Below are 22,416 nucleotides of genomic sequence, written 5' to 3' on the forward strand. Positions count from 1 at the left end.
CGAATGACAGGAAATTAATTTTAATCTAGGACTTTACCCTTAAGGCATGGATATGGAGAAGATATAAAAGGGGAAACTGGGATACAGGCAGATTGATTTATTTCCTCGATAAGTGCCCGTCGTTGGTTGATTCACTGAAGAGTTCCAGACTGCTGCTGTCTCATCACATCTCAAACACCTCTGGAGTGACTCCCATGTCCTGGTGGCTGGCAGTTACATACTGAGGTTGCAGATTCGTGGACACCTCCGATGGTCAAGTGAAGTTTGTTTTCAAAAGCTGCGGGGTGAATATGTGCCTTGCAGATATCTGCAAGGAGAGCGTGGGGGTTTGATGGCTAAAGGTGTTTCTGCTCTGTTCTGTTCTGTTCCTGGAAGAAATCTGCTAGAAAACAATTTGCCTGAGTTGAATAGCTGTAGAAGCAAGGTTGTAGCTACTTTGAATCTATTTAATCCGTGACATCTGAAAGCGAAATGACTTTGCAGTTGCTCTGAATCAGCGTTCCCTGTGAAATCTTCTGTTATTTCAAGCCGACAGCGTCCTCCATTCTGGTTCTGATTTTGTGGGGGAAGCAAGTTAGAGGCGTGCACAGAAGTTGAGGGCAAGAATTTGTCATTTTAAGGGCAGCGCTCAAGAAATCTCAAAATAAAAGTACCTTTGGGGGAAAGATTATCACAGTTGTGTATGGCTTTTGCAGTATGTGAGGCGGGGGTGGGAAAACGATTCCTGTTTCAAGAACGGTGCAACACCTGACTGAAAAAGTTCCTTGATTTTTTCACCTCTTTCTATCTGGGAGGTAGATGAGATAACTTATTTTTCTTTTTAATCCCATTTTCCAGATAGAAACCTGGGGCGCATGGTGGTTATCTAACGTGCCTCAGTCTGAGGTAGAGTTCGAGCCCAAGCAGTCTGGCCCCGCTCGGTGAAATGTCCCGGAAGGGACAGAACGGTTCATGGACCACGGAGTGTTCCGTGGGCCACAGCGCGGCGTTCCCTGCGAGGGCTTCTCTGGGCTCGCGGCGCCCTCGGGGCGCAGGCGGCCGGCCCGGCCTCCCCGCACGGGGGCGCTGTCCGCACAGGCAGAGGCGCCCCAGGCGGACGCCAGGTGCCTCGGGCCGGGGCTGCAGGTGCGGGGCGTCCGCGGAGGAGCCCGCGGGATGGGGCCCGGGCGCGGGCGCGGGGAGGGCGGGGGGGAGCCATAAAAGGCGGCGGCGGCGCTGGAGTGCGCTGCGCGGGGGACTCCAGGGGCTCCGACCCGGCCCGCGGGATGGCCGGGCGGCCGTGGGGCGCCCCGGGCGGGACCTCCAAGGGCAACGGCAGCGCGCTGCTCAACGCCTCGCAGCCGGCGCCCGGCGGCGGGGAGGGCGCGCGGCCGCGCCCCTCGGGGCTGGCCTGCGCGCTCGCGCTCATCCTCGTCGTCACCATCGTGGTGGACATCCTGGGCAACCTCCTGGTCATCCTGGCCGTGTGCCGCAACAAGAAGCTGAGGAACGCAGGTAGGGCCCCGCGCGCCGCCTCAGCCGCCGGCTGCCTTTCCCTAGGAAAAGCTTAATCCTTTTTCTTAAGAATGGGGGCCTTTGGGTCACTTTTTTAAAAATAGAGACTGAGGCCCGTCGGTTTACTTTTCCTTGAAGCAGCCCGTCTGAGGAGGTTTTGTTGTTGTTTGTTGTGGTGATTGTTTCCTGAAACGGTGCGGCGTCTTCAGCCCCGAAGGCGCAGAAAGCTTTGCGAGAGTCGGGGGTCTCTCTATTTTCGGGGAAAGCGCCACTGTACAGTTTTTACTTTCTGAGGTTTTTTAGGTTGACGGAGACTGGAAACAGGTTGCAGAAAGTTCCTCCAAAAGCCCCTTCAGATCAGGTCGACGAACGTATCAGTCAGTAGCTTGGTTTTCGCGTGATTCATTTTTCCCCAACTTCGGTAAAACGTGAGAAACTATGCAAGTGGGCAAAATGGTAGGGCAAGTATTTTAGTTTTGTTGTCAGGAAAGTTCTCGGTTTTCAGCGTGCAATTACGAGAGAACCCTAAGCTCCTGTGCACGCTTGGCAAAGTGACTGTTACTCCCCCAAGTTTAACAAGTTTACATTTTAAACACAGATATTGTTGCAGTGTATTTTCATATACACTATTAAAGCTAATTTGGAGCTTGAATTTAAACTTGCTTTTTCCTGCAGGGAATGCGTGGAAATTGGTTTATCCTGGATGGGAGCCCAGGGACCATGCGTCCATGGGGCAGTGGGTGTTCAGACCCCTAAATGATGGTTAGGTGCCTAATTCTTTACCTGGAGGAAAATTTTTTGGGGGTGGGGAGGGGAAGAAACCTTGTACTGACATGTTTGTCAAAAGCAATATTTTTGTTCTAATTGGTAGTTGATCAACTTTAATTTTATTTAGCTCCTATCCAAGATGGTTCCCTTTTTTCTATAATACTTGGGACGGTCCATAGTTTAAAAGTTAGTTAGTAAGCACCTGGTAATATGAATTGAATTTGCGTTAGCCTATGGAATAACCTCACTTCATAGACACTTAAACGAGAGGAATTCTGCCTTTAAGAAGAGACTCCTCGAAGAAAACATATGCAGTAAACTTGACATTGGTCTTGGCAATGATTTTTTGAATTTAACACCAAAAGCAAAAGCAAAATTAAACAGGTGGGATTACATCTAACTAAAAAGATTCTGCACAGCAGAATGAAAAGGTATCCTGCCAAATGGGAGAAAACATTTGCAAATTATATATCTGATAAGGGGCTAATATCCAAAATATGTAAAGAACTCATACAACTCAGTAGCAAAAACCCAAACAATCTGATTGAAAAATGGGGAGACAAGCTAAATAGACATGTTTCCAAAGAAGACACATAGATGGCCATCAGGTACATGAAAAGATGCTCTGCATCATAAATCATGAGGGGAATGCAGAGCAAAATCACAGTGAGATATCACCTCACAGCTGTTAGAATGGCTGTTATCAAAAAGACAAGAGCTAAGTGTTGGCGAGCATGTGGAGAAAGAATCCTTGTGCGCCGTTGGTGGGGATGTAAGTTGGTGGGTACAGCCACTATGGAAAACAGTATGGAGGTTCCTCAAAAAGTTAAAAATAAAGCCACCATATGATCTAGCAATTCCACTTCTGGGCATTTACCCAAAGGGAATAAAACACTAACTTGAAAAGATATGTGCACCTCTGTATTCCATGCAACAGTGTTTACAGTAGCCAAGATATGGAAGCAACCTGTGTCCATTAACTGAGGAATGGATAAAGAAGTTGTGTATATGCACAATGGAATATTACGCAGCCTTGAAAAGAATAAAAACTTGCCATTTGCAACAACATGGATGGACCTTGAGGGCATCATGCTAAGCGAAATGAGTCAGACAGAGAAAGACAAATAGCATATTATCTTTCTTACATATGAATCAACCCCCTGCCCACCCACCCTCCCCCTCCAACCCCAGGAAAAAAAAAAAAAAAAAAAACAAGCTCATGATACAGGAAACAGATTGGTGCTTGCCACAGGTTGTGGGTGGAGTCAGAGAAATGGGTGACCTGTCTTTGGTTTTTTTACTTTAAATAAACTGAATTGTTTGAAAGGTTGGTATGAGAAGACCCAGCGCTATAAGGCTGGCGGGAGAATTCTCTGTCTCACCCCAGGAGCGAGCCTGTGGGAGAAGCCTGCTTTCTCCCCAGGGCTGGTTTCCCAGTCCTCCCTGTCCCCTGTATCTCTGGGTTCTGGCAGTACTGGCCCTGATTATGATATGTTAATCTGCTTTGCAGTCTTCTCATTGCATAACTGACTGTTTTGATTCCTTGGATTAGGGTTTAATAATAGGACTTTCTCTTTGACCTGTCCAGTGACCTTTGCTCCTTCAAAAAAAAAAAAAAAAAAAAAAAAAGCAGCAACAGCAGCTCATTGCCTCTAGCAATAAAAGCCTCTTTCTCTGGACCAGACACAGTGTTGAGAGCTGTGTTAATTGAATCCTCGGGGCAGCCCTGTAGTGAGGTGCCACTGTTACCCTCTTCATGTGGGAGGAACTGAGGGCACAGATTGATTATACCTACCGACCCTATGTGGTGGATCTGGAGCTAATTCACAGAGCTTTCCCCTAGAGCGAACCTCACTTCGTTGATACCAACAATTGCAGTACCTGGGAAGTCTAAATCCTGCAGAACCTTTCGTAGAAAAAGTATTTCCATGCCTGGAATAACTCTATGTATGTTTTATGAAAAAGAACTTAGGGAAATTGCTCCTTCTGCACTACTTTGTATTTTGTTCATTTTCTAAGCAATTTAATTTTTTTGGTAGGGAGTTTATAAAACACTGCATTCCTGTAGCCAACAGGGAGACAGATCCATGGTGAACTTTAATCTTCGAAGCTTCTCTCTGAACTTTCGTATTTTTGTAATTGGAAGTTTTTATTTAGATATACCACTGTTGCTGTTTAAACCATTTGAGGCTTTCTGGAATTGATGGTAATTTGAAACAGTGATAGAGACCGCTGATTTAAATATGAGTTTCTGGATGCTTATGAAAAGTTCTTATGATTGTTCAGTCCTTCCATTTCACTTAGGTTTATTTTGTTGGCATTAGGGATGAAAAGATGGGTGGAAGGGAATAGAAGAAATGCGATAAAATAAGAACACTAAGACATCTTAAGCTTTGAATTAGTACTTTCTTTTGGGAACCTGGTATAATTTCAGGGTTATCTAAGCCCCCCTGCTCCCTTGAGGGAGGGTGCTGACAACTGACTTCCCAGGGCAGAGATTCAGATGTTTAACAGCCATTCACAGGGACCAGTGCAAATGCAGGCTCTAAACAACCACCAGGATCTTAGGTGCTGGCGGAATGTCTGCTCTGCTCCTATCCAAAACTCAGTAGAAGAATCAATACTATCATATGTGCATCTCCTGAGTAAATTTCATAGCATAATGGGAAAATCCCGGCACTGGAACCCTGGGATTCACATCCTTACTGTCCACCTTGTGATCACGAGAAATCAGTTAAGTTACCCACGCCTCACTTTCCACCTTTGTCAAACAAAGAACATATCTAATCTTTTAGCCTCACAGAATTGTTGCAATTACCTAGAGAGATGATGCATCTCGGAAAGGATTCTTTGCAAATTTTGCATGTGGAAAGTGATGTATACTTTGAAAAGGATAAAGCAGGTGCAGTTAGTGTTCTTTTTTCCAGATACACCTAACACGGAGTATTCAGTTTGTTAAAATGATCAGGCTGTAGCTTATGACTTACACATTTTTCTATATGCACATTATACTTAACTAAAACTTTTGCTAAAAATAAATAAAGCAAGAGTACAATATGACTTTGTCTATTCAAAATTCAATTATCTGGCAGTCCAACCTCTCTAGAAAATAACCAATAAATGGAAATAAGCAAAAATAGATCTCACCCACAGCTCATTTGTTCTGCCTTCAAGTTCCACAAAACTCTGAGGCTAATGTCTGGGTCTTCGTAGATTATAAGCAATAAATTAGGAGAAAAATCGACACATTTAAAGGAAGAGTACACTGTGACCAACAGCACGGGTTGAAACAGACTCATTAAAGCAGGTCTGAAAAACTGAACAAGCACAGCCTTATGTGGGCATGTTGTGAGCGAGCAAGTAACCCTGCCCACCGTGACCTGCTCCTGGAAGAGCACGGCCCAATAATGAACTTATTATCTACGACCCCGAGCCATCAAGGAAAGGTCCAGTCACATAGGATTCTGCTTAAGAAGACAAGGATGTAATGTTTTAGAAGGATACCTATCTGAAGAGGTTGAGTATCGTTTTTCAACCTGATGCACAGTGCAGTAAATTGTCAGTCTTTAAAAAAAAAAAAAGGAAGGAAGGAAGGAAGGACAGACATGTTCACAGGGTGATCGACCTGTGTTATTCCACTCTTGCACTATTTCATCTTTCAGGTCTGTATTGAGGATTATCCATGTCCGTCCTGCAATGCCACTCAGAGAGGCTGTGTAAACTGCAGAGGGAATGTGGACTCTGGGTCTTGGGATCTGAGTTTAAACCTAGGATGCTCCAGGGCTGGTTTTAAGATGCTTTTAGGTCTTAGAAATGCCTACCCCAAAAATATTATTTTTAAATTGAGGCATAACTTACAGTAAAGTGCACAAAACATAAGTGTACAGCTCAATGTATTTTAAATACATTTATATACACAAGTGACCATCACTTTGGGGAAATATTGGAAATAAGGGTGTTGATCAGTGGTATGATTGTTAATTATTCACAACTTGAACCAGAACTTATGCCAAATCTAATTACTGAAAACCACCAACCTGAACTTTTTGCCTTTACTATCCACGAGCAGATTGGTGCCTGTGTTGAACTTGACTCTGTTCTTGTATCAATTGCTCAGGCAATGAAGGCTGAGGCTCGCTGCCTTCTCTGTTACCTTTGGCCACACTGAACCTCAGGTCATCAATTCTGCAGCCCAGGTCCCACTGAATGTGCTCATAGCTGCCTTGATCGAGCTCTTGCACATTCTGATCATCATGCCACGGTGCTTTTTCTCTCTTTCCCCTCCTTTCTCTCTCTCTCTCTCTCTCTTTTTTTTTTTCCTTGTTGTCTGATTCTTACTTCTTGGCCTCTGATATTTTTTAATCACCATAATTAGATTTGATCTCTTAGTAGAGGTCACACTTGAATCTCTTTTTTCCTAATTATGTCTGTTGTACATCAGCAAAAAAGATGGCCCTGAACTTATAATCATGTTACAAGCTCACTTATGGATTTCTTGGAAGGATATTTTATGTGATATTTTGGCTCTTACATGAGCCCGTAAAGTCATTCAAATCAACAACATGGCTGAAATAATGCTCAGAATCGCCGAGTCATCTGAAACTTGTGAGCCCCTGAAAGCAACCCGCTTTGTCTGGGAGTTCTGAGTTCTGAGCCCCTTGTGAGAATGGGAAAGAGTGGTGTGGAAGGGACCAGGTGGAAGCTTCCCTTATGAATGCAGACATGTCCGGAGAGGGTTCGAGACAAGATAATAGAGAATGCATTTAGCATCAGGGATGTGGTGGGTACAAATGTAAGCCTATACAGCTGCTCATGAGTCGAGTGCTCCTGTGTTGCGGACAAACAGGTCAGGTCCTACAGGGAGGTATAGGAGGAGCTTGTACGGAGAATGAGTCCAGAACCTGGACTCCAGGGCTTCTTTACTGAATGTCTGTGTTCATGGATAAGCCATCATTTCTTTGGACTGTTTTCACATCAGTAAAATTGATGGAGTTGAACGAGATCTATGACTCCTTTCTGATTCTAGTGTCCTTTGCTTTACATGATTATGAAACTCACTACGAAGATGGAAATCATAATGCTATGAAATTGACAGCAATAAGGAGACGTGTGGATACAATGACATATGTGTATATTGTCATTATCGGCATCATCCATCTAGGAAAGTGTGTCATGTCTCACTTGTCCTAAACTCTCTGGTTCATTTGTCATCTGTCTGCTGGAGACAAATATCTTAATGACATCTGGTTTCCTTGCTTTATTTCCTAAGGAACGATTGCAAGTTTTAGAAATTTTACAGAGCGTTTCCCTCCCTTGGAAGAGAATGAAGTAACCAGCTACCGAGAATAATTCAAGCCTGTTCTGGTGGGACTCTTTCTGGTTGAGAAACAATGAATGGATTGGTTCTCTAGGACATATGAGGTTCTCGTGGGTTTGGTAGTATGAGTTGGGGACACTTATGATGAGCTGACCAACAGTGTACGTGAGCAGGCCGTCCTCCTGGATGAGCCGACTTTCATGCCTCTGGTTCCTGGGCCCCTGGGGAGAGACTGGCTCCTCTTGGCCTGTGGTGATCCTTTCAAAATGTAACCACTCAGGAGGAACAGCCTCAGTAGGCGGCCAGCCTGGCCATTCAGGCTGCAACAATGCCTGTGTAAAGGACAGCAGCATTCACACAAGCGAGCACTGCACGCCCACTGAGGTGTTCAAAGGCTGACAGAAGACAAGCACTTCACCACGTTACAAGCAATTCTGAAATAAAGACCCAGACAGTCTCTCCTGCGGTATCAATTCAGGACGTCTGGATTGAGGTCATGGAGGTGGCTAGTCACAAGGTGTACTGGGGATTTGAAAACCAATGCTTGGTGGGATCTTTAAAGCCAAAAACATGAAACAAAATACATAGGAACCAAGTGCCTGAATACCAAAAGAAAAAAAAGACAATGCATTTTGGACAATACTTTTGAGTCACTTTATGCTTTCAGAAATTTTCTTTTGTCATAAAGATTCATTTTGCACCTTATGGCCTCTTCTCACTCTAAGTGATGCTTTTCTGTGATGTACTGAATACCCATGGTCAGCAGGTGTAAGGTAAATAGGATTGTAACGGAGGTCTAACTTCTGGAGTGTACAGCATTCCTCAATAGTCTCTCTGGGTCTTAATGGTAAATCTAAACCTTTTGTGATAAATCGTAAGCCTCCTTTTTATTGTTCTGGTCCTATAAATCATTTTGCAAAAACTGCTGGCCATCTTTTGGTGAAGATTTCCATTTAACATATGAATACTTTTCAGCACCCATATCAAATGACCAACCCTAGTTATTAAAGGAATTCACCTGTTCAAACCTACAATTTAATTTTTTAAATCTACTTGTAAATTTGTGTTTGAAACATTTTTCAAGCTTCAGAAAATTAAAGTAAGAAACTGGTGAAATTGTACTTTGTGTCACACTTTTCACAGACAGTTAATTTGGTCTGATTCCTGTGGATAAAGTTGGAAAGTAACTTATTTCCTTACTTAGAATGTCTACTGCTTGGTACTTATACACACAGAGGAGTTTACAAAATTTGAAAAAAAGCACTTTCCCACATTTTGTTTTATTCATGCTTATAGCAACCTCCTCAGGTAGATAAGAAAACTAAAACCCCAAATTCACAGATAATGATCAGTATTTCTTATCCCAGCACACAACCCAGTGTGGTACCATGGACGGAGGACAGAAATTAAAATCAGAGGATCCAGACTGAGGCTTGTATTTGCAGCCTTTATTTGCAATATGTTGAGACTCCAGGTACTCAATCTCTGTAAGCCTCAGCTTCTCCATCTGTCCAATGGGGTACTTATCTGACAGGGATGCTAGGAAGATAAACTTAGATTCTGTCCATCCAGCCATCCAGCCATCTACCTATCACTTTGAAGTTATAAAATACCCTATGTATAATGGTATTATTATGTTATTAGTAGTATGCATTCTATGATTAGTTCTTTTTAGGTTGTTTTTATTTTTTTTAATAGCTCAGTTCATTTTAAATTTTTTTTAAGTGGATACTATGAAATGTCAAGAAGTGAAATCAGTCAGAAATTGAAGATTTAGGATCTAATTCTCTTTTGCAACATTATGCAAATTACAGAAATTCTCCGATGACTCATTTTCCCCTTTTGTAATGAACATTATCTTTCCCACAGCAAGTAGGGCTGAGATTCTGATTATTTCAAAATCCAACCTCTGAGAGACTGATTATCCCAGTATCCAAGCTGCTTTCTAATTTCAAATGAATCAGCTGTGGAAGCTACAGTAACTTTCTCAGACAAGAATCTTACCATTCAGAAAGTTACGACCTAACTTGTAGGTATAGACTTGGAAATGAATAGCTAACAAAGTTAATGTTTAATATAATCCCCAAACTGATAGATTTCTTTTCAAATTATTGATGTTTTCCTCCATTTCTCCATGATATTTGAAATTATTGCCTCAGGGCAGTTTTGTTTTTTTTTTTTTTACTTTTAAAGTCATTTTTTTTTCCCCTTGCATGCTTAGCCATTGTTTAAAGTTTTATGATTTTTCTTCTGGCCTATGCAGTACATTATCATGAAACCCCCAATTTTTCCAGATTTACCAAAGCAATTCTCAGAATACCTTATAAACCTTAGGGCAGTGGCTTTAGATTCCTAAATATGTGATTATATTTGGGTCTACATGACTGAATTTGGATCTTGGGTTCCTTCCACTATTCAATCTCATAAGAAAGTGGCAATTTTCAGCATTAAATTAATCACGGATAAAATAAAGCTTACTTTTGCTAGCTTTCAGAATCATTTTTCTGTTGGCAATTTTGAAAGTCAACCAAGGATAAAATAGCCCTAGATTAAACCTCCTGCTTTTAGTTCTTACTAATATTTGATGGTTCTGCTTTGAAAAAATACGTGCTTTGAAAAATGTCTGTCTTGGAAATCATTTTAAATCTCCATAGGGTCTCTGGAGTTTGTTTTGTTCATTCTTCACTAGCACCTTTTTAAAAATAAAGACTAGACTATTTGAGGTGAATGGTAAGATCTTTACGAGATGCCTTGAGTTTTCCTCTTTTTCCTAACTATTCTGCAGTTGCCTAGCTGACAGAAATGCTCTATCTTTTAAGAAAGAAATACACACACTCAGGATTTTCTAGGCTACCAAAGAGGCAGTTAATGGATTGTTTTTAAAGAAGGATTTTTGCCTGCTCGGAACTCTGCCTGGGATCATTAACATCGCCTACTCCAAAGATGGTTGCTTCATCAGCAACCTGATCTCACCTTTCAAAGAACTTGGCTAATCAAGCTGACCTGGGACTGCAGGGCTCAGTGTGGTATCTCAAGGAATTGTAGTGAAATTCAGTAATGCTGCATATGAGGGATAAGCTTCTAAGTTTTCTGGTTGAGGATCTCTAAAATCTTTTCTTCTTTAGAGCTATACATATGTGGCAATCACATTGAAGAAATTACTCTTAGAAAAAGGGACAGAAAAGGGAAAAAAATGAATCTACTTGGTGCTGAGTATTATTCAGACTAGCTAGGGTGAATCTGAGTTGTTGAGGATTAAAGGGTGCTTACCTGCTTTGATGTTGAGCACTTTTGGTGCTCACTGAATTGCGTATTTATTTAAATAAATATTTATTGCATACCTGCAGTACGAGACAGGGTAAACGCTCAGCAAATCCTTGTTGGTTTGTCAAAATGCAGGACACTGTGCGAAGCTTGTGTAAAACACGACTCCTGCTTTCAAAGAGATCACTTTCTATCAAGGTACTTTAAAAATTTTTGTTCTTTTATTTTCAAATGAAAATAGAACATGGAGTACAAAGATCTAAGACTGGAAACATGTTTACATAGCAGAAAGACTTTTCAAGAGAAATCTAAAAGTTGGTTGGTGGATGACAGCGGGAGCTTAAAGTAGTCGTGAGAATTTTAAAAAGATGTTACCTCAAGATGAAAGAACGATAGTTATAAATAAGGAAATGTGAAATTTCCTTTAAGGGAGAACTAATGAGAGAACTTCAAAGAACACAATCAATAATAGAGACAAAGCATAGCTATTTGAGAAGAATGTATTGGCCCCATATCTTTTGAAAAAAAATCACGCAGCCTGAAAGAACACCTGTTGGGGAAGTTTCCAGAACCAGCAGGCTAGCTTATATTTTTAAAAAAATTTCTCATATAGCTATTAAATGGCAGATGGTAAACATTTATAATCAATAATTTGTATTTCCTCTTCTGTAATTTTCTTAACATTTAGGAATACAAAACTCTCTTGAGGGGGATAATGTGCTTTTATCTTCCATGCATTCATTCCTTTTTTCTTTATTTAAATACCTGTTGGGTGTCTCCCAGATGCCAGATCTAGGATAATCTCAGAGCTTGGGACACAGTTCTTTGGTAAGACAAACACTATTCCAGTTGATTAATTTTTGTTTTAAAATTTGTTTTAAATTTTAATTTTTATGTTTAAGAGTTTTGTTTGCCAGTTTTTAAAAAAGTTTTAATTTCGTTTGTGCCCTTTGTCACTTACTTTACTTACCCTCCTCACCGACATTCATTATTTCCTCTAGTTAGAGTTTGAAATACTTTTCACCTATTTTCATTTTGGGGTGTGTGTGCGTATTATATTCTTTTACCAAATATGTTTTTTAAAAGGTTGACATATGATATACATATACTCTTCATATGGTCTCTAAATACATCAAAAACAGAAGCAAATTTTGAATTTTTAAAAATTAACTTTATGAGAATCTTATTTTATACATTTGTACTGTTAACTTTTTTTCATTTCATTCATTTCATTTCTTCTCTCATTCACTTAATTTTTGCATGTAAATAGGGCAATACTATGATTGTACGTTTTTAATATTGACAGGAGTTTTTCTGGAATTTAGCAATGTAGAGCTTTTCTCTAATTAGAGATATTAAGTGCCATTAATTCATTTATTTAAGCTGGCATTTCGCTGAGTCCTTCAAAATTGGGGAAGATGTCTATGGAAGTAAAGATTACTATCCCAAATAGAGTTGATAATAGTTTTTGATTGCCTATTAATGTGGCCAAAGTATTACAATTCTGTTTTTAAAGTTTTATCCTTAATTCTGTAAGATAATAATGCAGACATGAGTCACTTCAGTAATTTGTAGCATAAGGATGAAAGGTTAAACCAACCTGGCTGTAACGTGGATACTTATATACTGCAGGTGTCTCCCTAAGCCCCCTTCTAAGAAAGGAATAAGCAGACTTCTCAGCAGGATTTCACACCTTTGAAAACTGACTGAAAATTGAACTAGGGCAAGAGGGTCATGAGTATTACTTTATTTTCTTTTTTTCCTCTTAAGTTCTTCTAAAACTGAAATATAGTTGGCTACAATGGTATGTTAGCTTCTGTACTGTATGACTTTATTTTAAGCTACTTACGTTATTTTTAGTCTCTTTATATATATATGTATATATGCTATATTAATGTAACAGTTAAGACGATTTAGCCATCAACTGTGTTTACAGTATTACGGAGTCACCACCAGGTTAAGGAGCAGGACAGGGAAGACACCGTGAGACAGAGAAAGAGACTGAAGGTCCAGGAAGGCCAGTGGGGTCGAGGCGGGGAGAGCGAGTTCCCAGATGAAACCAGGTTCTGTAGGAATAGTGTCTTTTCTATTCAGACAGGGTGGTCTAAGGACAGGTACTATAGGAACAGTGTATTATATTCCAGAGACTTTAAAGAGGATGAACGCTGAGAAAGGGGGTCAGTAAGAATGTCACTGATGCCTGCGGGGAAGTGTAAGCAACCTGGTGTGGGTAGAACCCAGATATTAAAGGAAATGAATTCAAAATGGATGGGAAGGAAATAGAGGGACAGTGTTGTCTGAAAAGTCTGAGGGGAGAGGAAGAGGCTGATAGTCAGAGGGTCAGACCAATGAAAGGAGGCTTATTTGCCTAGAGAAGCCCGAGCAAGGTGGCAGGAATCGGGCGAGGAGCCAGGGCGGGGAGAGATGCCTCCTCGGCCTTGACGGCCTGATTAGCGGAGGAACCGTCCGTGAAGCAGGGCACTCAGTTTCCACCACAGCTGGAGAGAAGGAAGGAACGAGTATTTCTCCAAAGCCAAACATGTTCCGTGCACTCTCTTGAATCTTCTCCATGGCCATTATTATCCTGATTTATAACATATTAAGTGACCGAGGCTCTGGGAAGCTGTGATTTACCCAAGGTCATTTACCAGGTGACATAGCCAGGATTTGAATTCAGATGTGTTTTATTTCTAAACTTATGGTCCACAACCCCTCTAATAGTCTGCAAAGACATGTTTCTCAGATACAGTTCTTTGAAGTTGAAGAATGTAAGATGTGGCTGGTGTGCTTTGATGTGCAAAATAAACCCTTTCAGATTCTCTGCCCTGCGCTGACCTGATGCTGATGGAAAGAAGCTTCTCAGCTTCCCGGTCATGCCCTGTCATTAACATTTAATATGCACATGGAATTTTTTCTGTACTAATCATGTTTGTACATGGCACCTTCATTCAACCAGCCATCTTAGATCTGAGTCTGTGGATTTGCTGTGTAAAACAAATGAAAAATGTTTCCAAGAGTAGCTGAAGCACTTTTTTTTCCTATTTGATTCAATCACTCTGATGTTAAAGGCAGGCACGGTCAGGTTTTGGGGGGTTTAAAAGAAAAACCTATTGAATAATAATTTAGTAAGTCTCTAATCAACCAGCCTGAAGTTCTGTCCAAAGTTCTGGTCACTGAGGATTTTCCTTCCTCCTTGTCCTGGATTAGCTTGGGGTGCTGCACCGTCCAGTTTGGGGGAGTGCCGGCATATCATGAAGAACCTTCTGTAAACCACGCCAGAAGTCTTCTTCCTTATCCAGCTGGTCAGAGGGAACCCTCCGTGAGGCCGTGGTTGCAGGTTGGGAGGAAGTGGGCGGTGGGTGGCCGCCATGGTCATCTGGGCCCCTTACTCACGCAGCTGGTGTGCTTTCAGGGCGAGCTCGAGCGAGATCTTGCACACACTGCTCCTCTTTGATGTTGTGATGCCCAGCGTTGGGATTTGGTGGCTCAGACAATACCTCGTCCGTGAGGGACCTTTCAGATCACATGGTCACTTGGTCAGAGGTTAAGTGTTCAGACTCTACTAAGGCTGAGTAGCAGGTCACAAACTCTTTCTCAGAGGGAGAACATTTGTCTGAGAGGGTAGCTTAGATTTGCTGCAAAATTCTAAGGCTCTGTGTTATGACTGCCCTGTCTGTGCCTGCCAAAGGCTCCTGCACCCTGCAGATCTCCCACGAGCAGTCCAGACACCACGGGGTCAGGACTGTTCAGAGCCTTTCTTGTTCCGAGTTCCAGTCACACCTGGCAGCTTTTGAGGTTACTCGTAAATGGGTTGGTGTAGCGTGTCAACGTGAGGGGTCTTGTTTTTTCTTCTTAGTCTTAGAGGGGCAATGAAGCAACCTGTTACTCACCTTGGCAGGTGAGTACAGGTGATAAGTCACTGAAGCCATGAACTACCAGCGTCCCCTTCACGGCTGGAAACAGAGTTTTTAAAGCCTTTAAATTGAGTCCTCTTAGAAAACCTAATTCAGGTAACCCGGAGCCAATACAGAGAATCGTTAAGGTTCTCCTTGATCTGTTATCAGTCAGGGTTTAATCAACCTGGGAGGCAGAATCACTGGAGAAATTATGGGAGCTGATTAAACAGATTATCCGAGGCTGTTGCTTCTGTGTCTGGCACTGGAACCTTGTATTATTATTGTATATGTTATTATGTTTATATATATATAAGGCATGTTTCTTATGAAGAATCAGCTCGGGTGATTACGGAGGCTGAGAAGTCCCACAGTCTACAACCTGCAATCTGGAGACTCAGGAAAGCCGGGGTGTAGTTCTAGTCTGGATGTGAAGGCCTGAGAACCAGGCGCACCTGTGGTGGACGTCCTGCTCCAGTGGCAGGGGAGGACCGAGGTTCCGGCGCAGGCAGTCAGGCAGGGAGGCTGAGTTCTCCTTTCCTTGGACTTTGTGTTTTATTCAGGCCCTCAGTGGAATGGCTGATGCCACTACTGATTCAGATGCTAATTCTTTCTGAAAACATCCTTACAGACACACCAAGAAATAACATTTAATCAGCTATCTGAGCACCCCGTACCCCGGTCAAGCTGACACATAAAATTAGCCATCACAAGCCTGAAGTCCACCGACGAGGCGGCTGAGCAGAAAAGGTGGATGTCAAGGGGAGAGCCAGGGCAAATGTGAACCTTGGAGGAAGGACTGGAACCCAGGAGGATGCACGGAAGCCCTGGGGCTTTCTCCCAGCTGAGGTGGAGTCCGGCAGGGCCACACACTGCCTGGGGCTTCCTGCGGACCTTGAGTGCGGAGAGAACACAGCTGCTGCCTCGCTTCCACTTTTAAACTTCCTGCGCATCATCTCTGACATGGAGGTCTGCGAGCAAATGCCCTTTCGGCTTAGCTAAGCTGACACATTGTAAATCCGCTGTACTTAGTTTTAAGGGTCTGCCTCTATGCCAGGTCCTTTTCAAGGGGGAGAAATCTGTCTGAGACAGACACTGCCTCCATTGTCCACAGCCGGGGCATGGGAAACGGGGGAATTGGAGAAATCCTTGTCGTTGGTAGAAACACAAAGCCACCTTGCTTTGGCTGTTCTCCGGGGGGGGGGCCACAGGGCTAGTGCTGAGGGAGGCAGCTGAGAAGGGGCGCCTTTTTAGCTGTCTGTTAACTTATTTGATTCACATCTGTGCCGTATTTCACTTACAATTTATGGTTTTATTCACCAGAATGAGTATTTGCTCTGCATTTTATGGTTTGTCTGTGTCTTAACCGCTCTGAGGCTCTCAGCTGTGTCTTCTGGTCACTAGTGTAGTGACCTCCAAGTGTCCTCCCTTCCCTACATCATCTCTGTGTAATTTTCTGGTTCTAATATACTTTTTAAGAATTATGCCTGGAGAGGCTGTAGGCCAGGGCCTGGCCCTCCTAGATTTATGACCACATGAACTTTCTTAGGGAAATGCACTGAGCAACATTGACAAGTAAACAATACGATTGCAGTCTTGCACTAGCCAGCTTTATAATTTCATCCAATTTAATTCCGTATGTCTCAGTTTTCCTCATCTCTGAGAAGTAGAAATTCACCTGGATGATCACTAACGTTCCTCTCAGTCTTAACATCCTGTAAGTCTGTGATTCCTTTGTGGCAAGATCTGGAACTAAATCCAGCAGAGAAGGAATTGTTAGCCATTAAAGAGATTATCCTAAATTTCCAAGTGCATTGTTGTGCCGGTGGGAGAGTCTTGGAGAGTCTGCAAAAATGGATGGGTTGTTATCTATCTGAAGTTGCACAGAGCTGAGATGGAAGAGATGACCTTATAATGTGTATAATTATGATTAAGTTATTTCATTACTCTTCCCTGGTGGAATTCTTAAATGAAAAATAGGAACTATCTTTCCTCCCCCTCCCTCTCACACAGCAAAGGCACACACGCCTCACAGACATAGAAGCCACGATAAAGCTCCCAGCGGAGCTGCCTGATAGCCACATCTGCACAGAGTCCATGGCTTCATTTTTTTTTTTCTCCAGTTGTAAAGTAGGATTATTTCAAAGAAGATTAAACTATTAATTTAATTAATGTAATTACTTGAACAGGAAAGAAGCATAATTGCTACCAAATAAATGGAGCAGAGGATGAAAGCCATGAAGGAACTCTGTGACATCATTTATTATCTTATTTTTAAAAATAAGTTTATTATGCTTATATTATGTATATTATGCTTATTTTTTAAGTTAAAACATACTGAGTTAAGCATTTATTGAGCTATGCCCACTTTGTCATTTTATTTCATTGGTAATTGGAATTGATCTGTGGGAAAAATATGTTTGCTTTTATTGGTTGAATTTGGCCTAGTTGAACCAATTTTCAAAGAAGCTATTTTTATGACATTTCATCCGAAATTCCTACTTAAATCGCCAAGCCTTGCCTTTTTTAGCCACTACTGCTATTTTACTTCACTTCTTCGCAATGTTCTTCAGAAGGGAATAAAATTAATCAGGCAGGAACCTCAAGTGCAAGGGTTATTTTATTTCAGATATTGGCAGAAGACAATTTAATTCACTTCCTCAAACATTTGAGCAAAAGTCTCAGCTGAGTAATATTCAGGATATGAATATGAGGAAGACATAATCTCAGGGAACTACAGTGCAGAAATATAAGACAGCCATGTTCATAAATAAATACACTGCAAGGCAAAATACACGTCACTCTGCCTAGACTGTTCCTCCCCACCCCTGTCCAGCTCTCTCCCTCCCTTGATGCCTCTTATTCTGTATGTTCTCTTGTTGTGTGTCTTCCTTTCTTTTAATTTTGTTTTTCTAAGATCAAGGGACGTAGGAGTCCTGTCTGTTCATTCCTGTTTCCCCAGTGCCTATTATATGCACTTAATACATTTTTATTGAAGGGAATTTATTATAATTTAATCTAAATTAGAAGTGATAAAAATTAAATGATTTAGGAGCCTTCAAAAGAGGAGGCTCTTCCTTGTGGTTGGGCAAATAAGCCAAGGCTCTGGGCATTTCTGTTTAAGATGGAGCTGGAAAAATGGGTAACATTTAAAACTTAGAGGAGTGGGTTGCTTGTTTTTTTGTTACTGAGTTGTATGAGTTGTCTGTATATTCTGGGAGTTAAGCCCTTGTCAGTCGTATCATTTGCATATGTTTTCTCCCATTCCGTAGGTTGTCTTTTTGTTTTGTTTACTGTTTCCTTTGCTGTGTGAAAGCTTATAAGTTTAATTAGGCCCCATTCGTTTATTTTTGCTTTTATTTCTATTGCCTTGGTAGACTGCCCTAGGAGAACATTGCTATGATTTATATCAGGGAATGTTTTGCCTATGTTCTCCAACGAAGACATACAAATGGCCAATAGACACATTAAAAATGTTAGGATTGCTAATTACCAGAGAAATTCAAATCAAAACTACAATGAGGTATCACCTCACATGGGTCAGAATGGCCATCATTAAAAAGTCCACAAATAATGAATGCTAGAGAGGGTGTGGAGAAAAGGGAACCCTCCTACGCTGTTGGTGGGAATGTGGTTTGGTGCAGCTACTATGGAAAACAGTATGGAGGTTCCTTCAAAAACTGAAAATAGACTTACCTATGATCCAGCAATCCCACTCCTTGGCATCCATCTGAAGGAAACTCTAATTCTAAAAGATATGTGCACCCCAATGTTCATAGCAGCACTATTTACAATAGCCAAGACATGGAAGCAACCTAAATGTCCATCAGCAGATGCCTGGATAAAGAAGTTGTGGTGTATATATGCACAGTGGAATACTACTCAGCCATTAAAAAGAATAAGATAATACCATTTGCAGATAAATACATAAAATAAACAACAAGGTCCTACTATACAGCACAAGGAACTATATTCAATACCTTATAATCCTATAATGAGAAATAATATGAAAAGGACTATATATACATATATATAACTAAATCACTATGGCGTACACCAGAAATTAGTACAACATTGTACATCGACTATACCTCAATTTAAAGTAAAACAAAAGTTAGAGAGAGGAGCCATTCAAGGCAAAAGGAATAGTAAGCAACAAAGGAAAATGAGCCACAAAAACAAAGGACATACTTGCAAAGCATCTCATAAAATTTGACTGCAGTTCTTTTTTTTTTACTTTAAAATATGTTAAGTTATTGTGTTAATACAGAAAATTATCACTTAATCTGACTATTTAGAGTTTAGTTTTTCTGCTGTAAGTTCTTAATCAAACCTGAAAGAACTTCTACCTTTTCCTTTGGATTGAGGTGAGAGAGTTGGAGAACCAACATGTAGCAGTGACTTACCATATGACAGATCCTGCTTGACCCTTGACACAGATTGCCTCATTTAATCCTCATCATTCCCCTGTGAAGAAGACACTACCATCATCCCCACATACGGAAGAGGAAACTGAAGTTTGGGGAGATTAGGTAGCTTGCCCCAGTTAGACAGCGAGTAAGGGGTGAAGCCAACGTTCTAACCCCAACAGCTGATGACAGAATCCTTTTTCTCTTAACTATGCTGCAGATGAATATCTGGTGCCTCTCCAAGGAGTCAGAGGCCTATTTGAGAACCTGTGAAGAGCCAGAGAAGGATAAAAGGCTGGAACTTAGGGCAGCCGTGGATGGCTTGAGAAATAGCATGAGGTCAGGTTTCTTGGATAAGGCAGAAAAGACTCCAGAATTAAAGATGTGTTATGAGTATCATGAACTCGAGATGTTTTTTAAAACACGAGAGAAATCAAACAGTTTGAAAGACAACAGTTTTGAACATGGACATCAGTTCTGAACATCCCCCTTGTTTGGGGGATGTGGGAATTTGGGACCAGTGGAACTGATTTGACAGAAGCAACGATGAGCTCAGTTGCTGTTGAAAGTGGCTTCCATTTCATTGGTAACATGGCAGGAGCTGTGATGTCAGGTCACCTGAGTTGCAGGAACAGCTCTCTTGCTCTTTTGTTGCAGAAGAAAACCAATGCAGTCCATGTGAAACCGGTAGTAACCCGTATTCTGTAAACATTTCTCTTGTAGGAAATGTATTTGTGGTGAGCCTAGCAATCGCAGACCTGGTGGTGGCTGTTTATCCATACCCTTTGGTGCTAACATCTATACTTAACAATGGCTGGAACCTGGGATATCTGCACTGCCAAGTTAGTGGCTTCCTGATGGGCCTGAGTGTCATTGGCTCCATATTCAACATCACGGGAATTGCCATCAACCGCTACTGCTGCATCTGCCACAGCCTCAGGTACGACCAGTTGTTCAGCACCAGGAACGCCCTCTGCTGTGTGCTCCTGATATGGATGCTGACGCTCGTGGCGGTCCTGCCCAACGTGTGCGTGGGGACCCTGCAGTACGACCCGAGGGTCTACTCCTGCACGTTCACGCAGTCCGTCAGCTCGGCGTACACGATCACCGTGGTGGTTTTCCACTTCCTTCTTCCTATCGTCATAGTCAGCTTCTGCTACCTAAGAATATGGGTCCTGGTTCTTCAGGTCAGATGGAGGGTGAGACCTGACAGCAAACCCAGACTGAAACCGCAGGACTTCAGGAATTTCATCACCATGTTTGTGGTCTTTGTACTTTTTGCCATTTGCTGGGCTCCTCTAAACTTCATTGGTCTCGTTGTGGCCTCGGACCCTGCCATGGTCCCCAGGATCCCAGAGTGGCTGTTTGTGACCAGTTACTATATGGCGTATTTCAACAGCTGCCTCAATGCAATTATATATGGACTGCTGAACCAGAATTTCAGGCAGGAATACAGAAGAATTATCGTCTCATTGTGTACAGCCAAGATGTTCTTTGTGGATAGTTCTAATAATGTAGCAGATAGAATTAAATGCAAACCCTCTCCATTAGTGACCAACCATAACCTAATTAAGGTGGACCCTGTTTAAAAAAGCAGAGCATTATTGGCAAGATGTGAACACTGCTCAAAGTCTTACTCGTTTTCATGTTTGCTCCCTCTTGACGGATGCCTAGAAAAACAGTGTGGTTGAGAAACTTACCCTCTGAAGAGACTGCCTCTACAGTTCCTGAGCTAACGTGCAGCCAGCCTTTTGAACACGTCTCTAATTCTCCGTATCACGAGAAACACAGAACGTATACTGAGTTATATGCTCATTAAAGAATATGGTTCAGGGACAGAGTTGGGGTAATTTTAAATAAAAATGCTTAATATTTTCAAGTGGAGAAGAGTGTACAACCTCTTCTTTTATTGCCAGTGAGTGCCACAAAGGTAGCAATTACTTTTTCCCTTCACTTTTTGAAAATTTCTAGTAGAAAAGCAAATGATGTATTTTATTTAGAAATGAGTACATGGAACAAAAAGGAGAAAGTGAGGTGAGTGACTCATTACACAGTGAAAAGCTGCAAATAAACCAGTGAATAACAACAACCATAACCACTACCACAAAGTCTTCGACCAGCAGTGTTAGCACTGGGTAGCTGGAGTTACAATCACAACTGTTTGTCACTCTCTATTAAAAGTTGCACATTCAAGTAGATGAAGGACTAACTACATGACAGAGCTCTTTTTCAGATGTCAATGACCATATTATTCCAAAACAATAGCTGCATGTAGAACTCTATTCAACTTTGTTAGACTTTTGGCTTCTTATTATTTTGTCACTGAAGATCATCATCATTCATGTCACTGACCAGCATTTTGAGTTGATCTCTGTTAATTTATTTAGTCATCTAATCTGTTCAGTTAAAAATGCCAAAGAATTAAAGAGCTGTAGATTCTTAGATACATGTGTTACGTGTGATGAATGTGTTCTAGACTGATAATTTGAGCAAGCAAATATCTAGACCAGAGTTTTCCTTTTATAGGTATCTCAAAACAATGTTCTTTAATAATTCATTTCAGTTTTAATTGCCCTAATAATACTTAAAGTCTAGAATTAAAAAATAAAAAAGCTTGAGTAAACTATGGTGTCATAATCCATGGCTCTCGTTTACCCCAAATAGCTGTTTGGAGCTACTGTGAGGTTTGTAGCATGGAGTGCTTTGCAGGAAATCAGAACCATGTTTTCTTGTATGTTAGAGTTCTGCAACAAAACTGTCACATTCTAGAAGGAATTGGTGATTGGCATCTATATGCAGATAAGAAAAAGCAATCTGAATGTGTTTATTGAGGTCTCTATAGCTAGATAATCAGGATCTCCTTGGAAAGTTCGAGGGTCAATTATTTTAAAAGGCTCCTTTGATAATCCTGTTCATCAAGCACGTTTGGGAAACACTCAGTTATGGTTTGTGGTGATGGGGGGGGGGTGATAGTAATGGGGGGTGGGTGTGTGTGGCGTTGACAACAAGCCCCAGTAGGAAGCCACTTTCTACTCTCTCTGGAAGAGCACAGCACAGCAGTGTCCGCCTGGCTGTCTCTGGGATATATATCAAACAGTACCTTTTCTCATAATAAACCCCATGGGTTACTTCTCAGGTGCTTTCAAAGTAAGCATTTTATCATAATATCCGTCTGCAGTATTGCTAAAGCTAAATTTCCAGAGCAGTCTTCTGGGCCTCTTATGCAATACAGTAAATCGATTGTAAATCATCTAACTTAAAAAAAAAAAGA

The 22,416-nt window shown here is 41.5% G+C and overlaps 1 protein-coding gene across 1 annotated transcript; it reads left to right on the plus strand.

Moving 5' to 3' along the window:
• The first annotated feature begins 1,265 nt into the window (after positions 1-1,265).
• MTNR1A (melatonin receptor 1A) lies at positions 1,266-21,670 on the plus strand. Its single transcript, XM_010995745.3, has 2 exons — positions 1,266-1,494; positions 19,869-21,670. Exons 1-2 carry the CDS (start codon positions 1,266-1,268, stop codon positions 20,732-20,734), a joined length of 1,095 nt encoding a protein of 364 aa, XP_010994047.3. The 3' UTR covers positions 20,735-21,670.
• Positions 21,671-22,416: the final 746 nt, after the last annotated feature.

The sequence above is a fragment of the Camelus dromedarius genome, chromosome 22, assembly GCF_036321535.1.
Source record: "Camelus dromedarius isolate mCamDro1 chromosome 22, mCamDro1.pat, whole genome shotgun sequence".
Lineage (NCBI taxonomy): Eukaryota > Metazoa > Chordata > Mammalia > Artiodactyla > Camelidae > Camelus > Camelus dromedarius.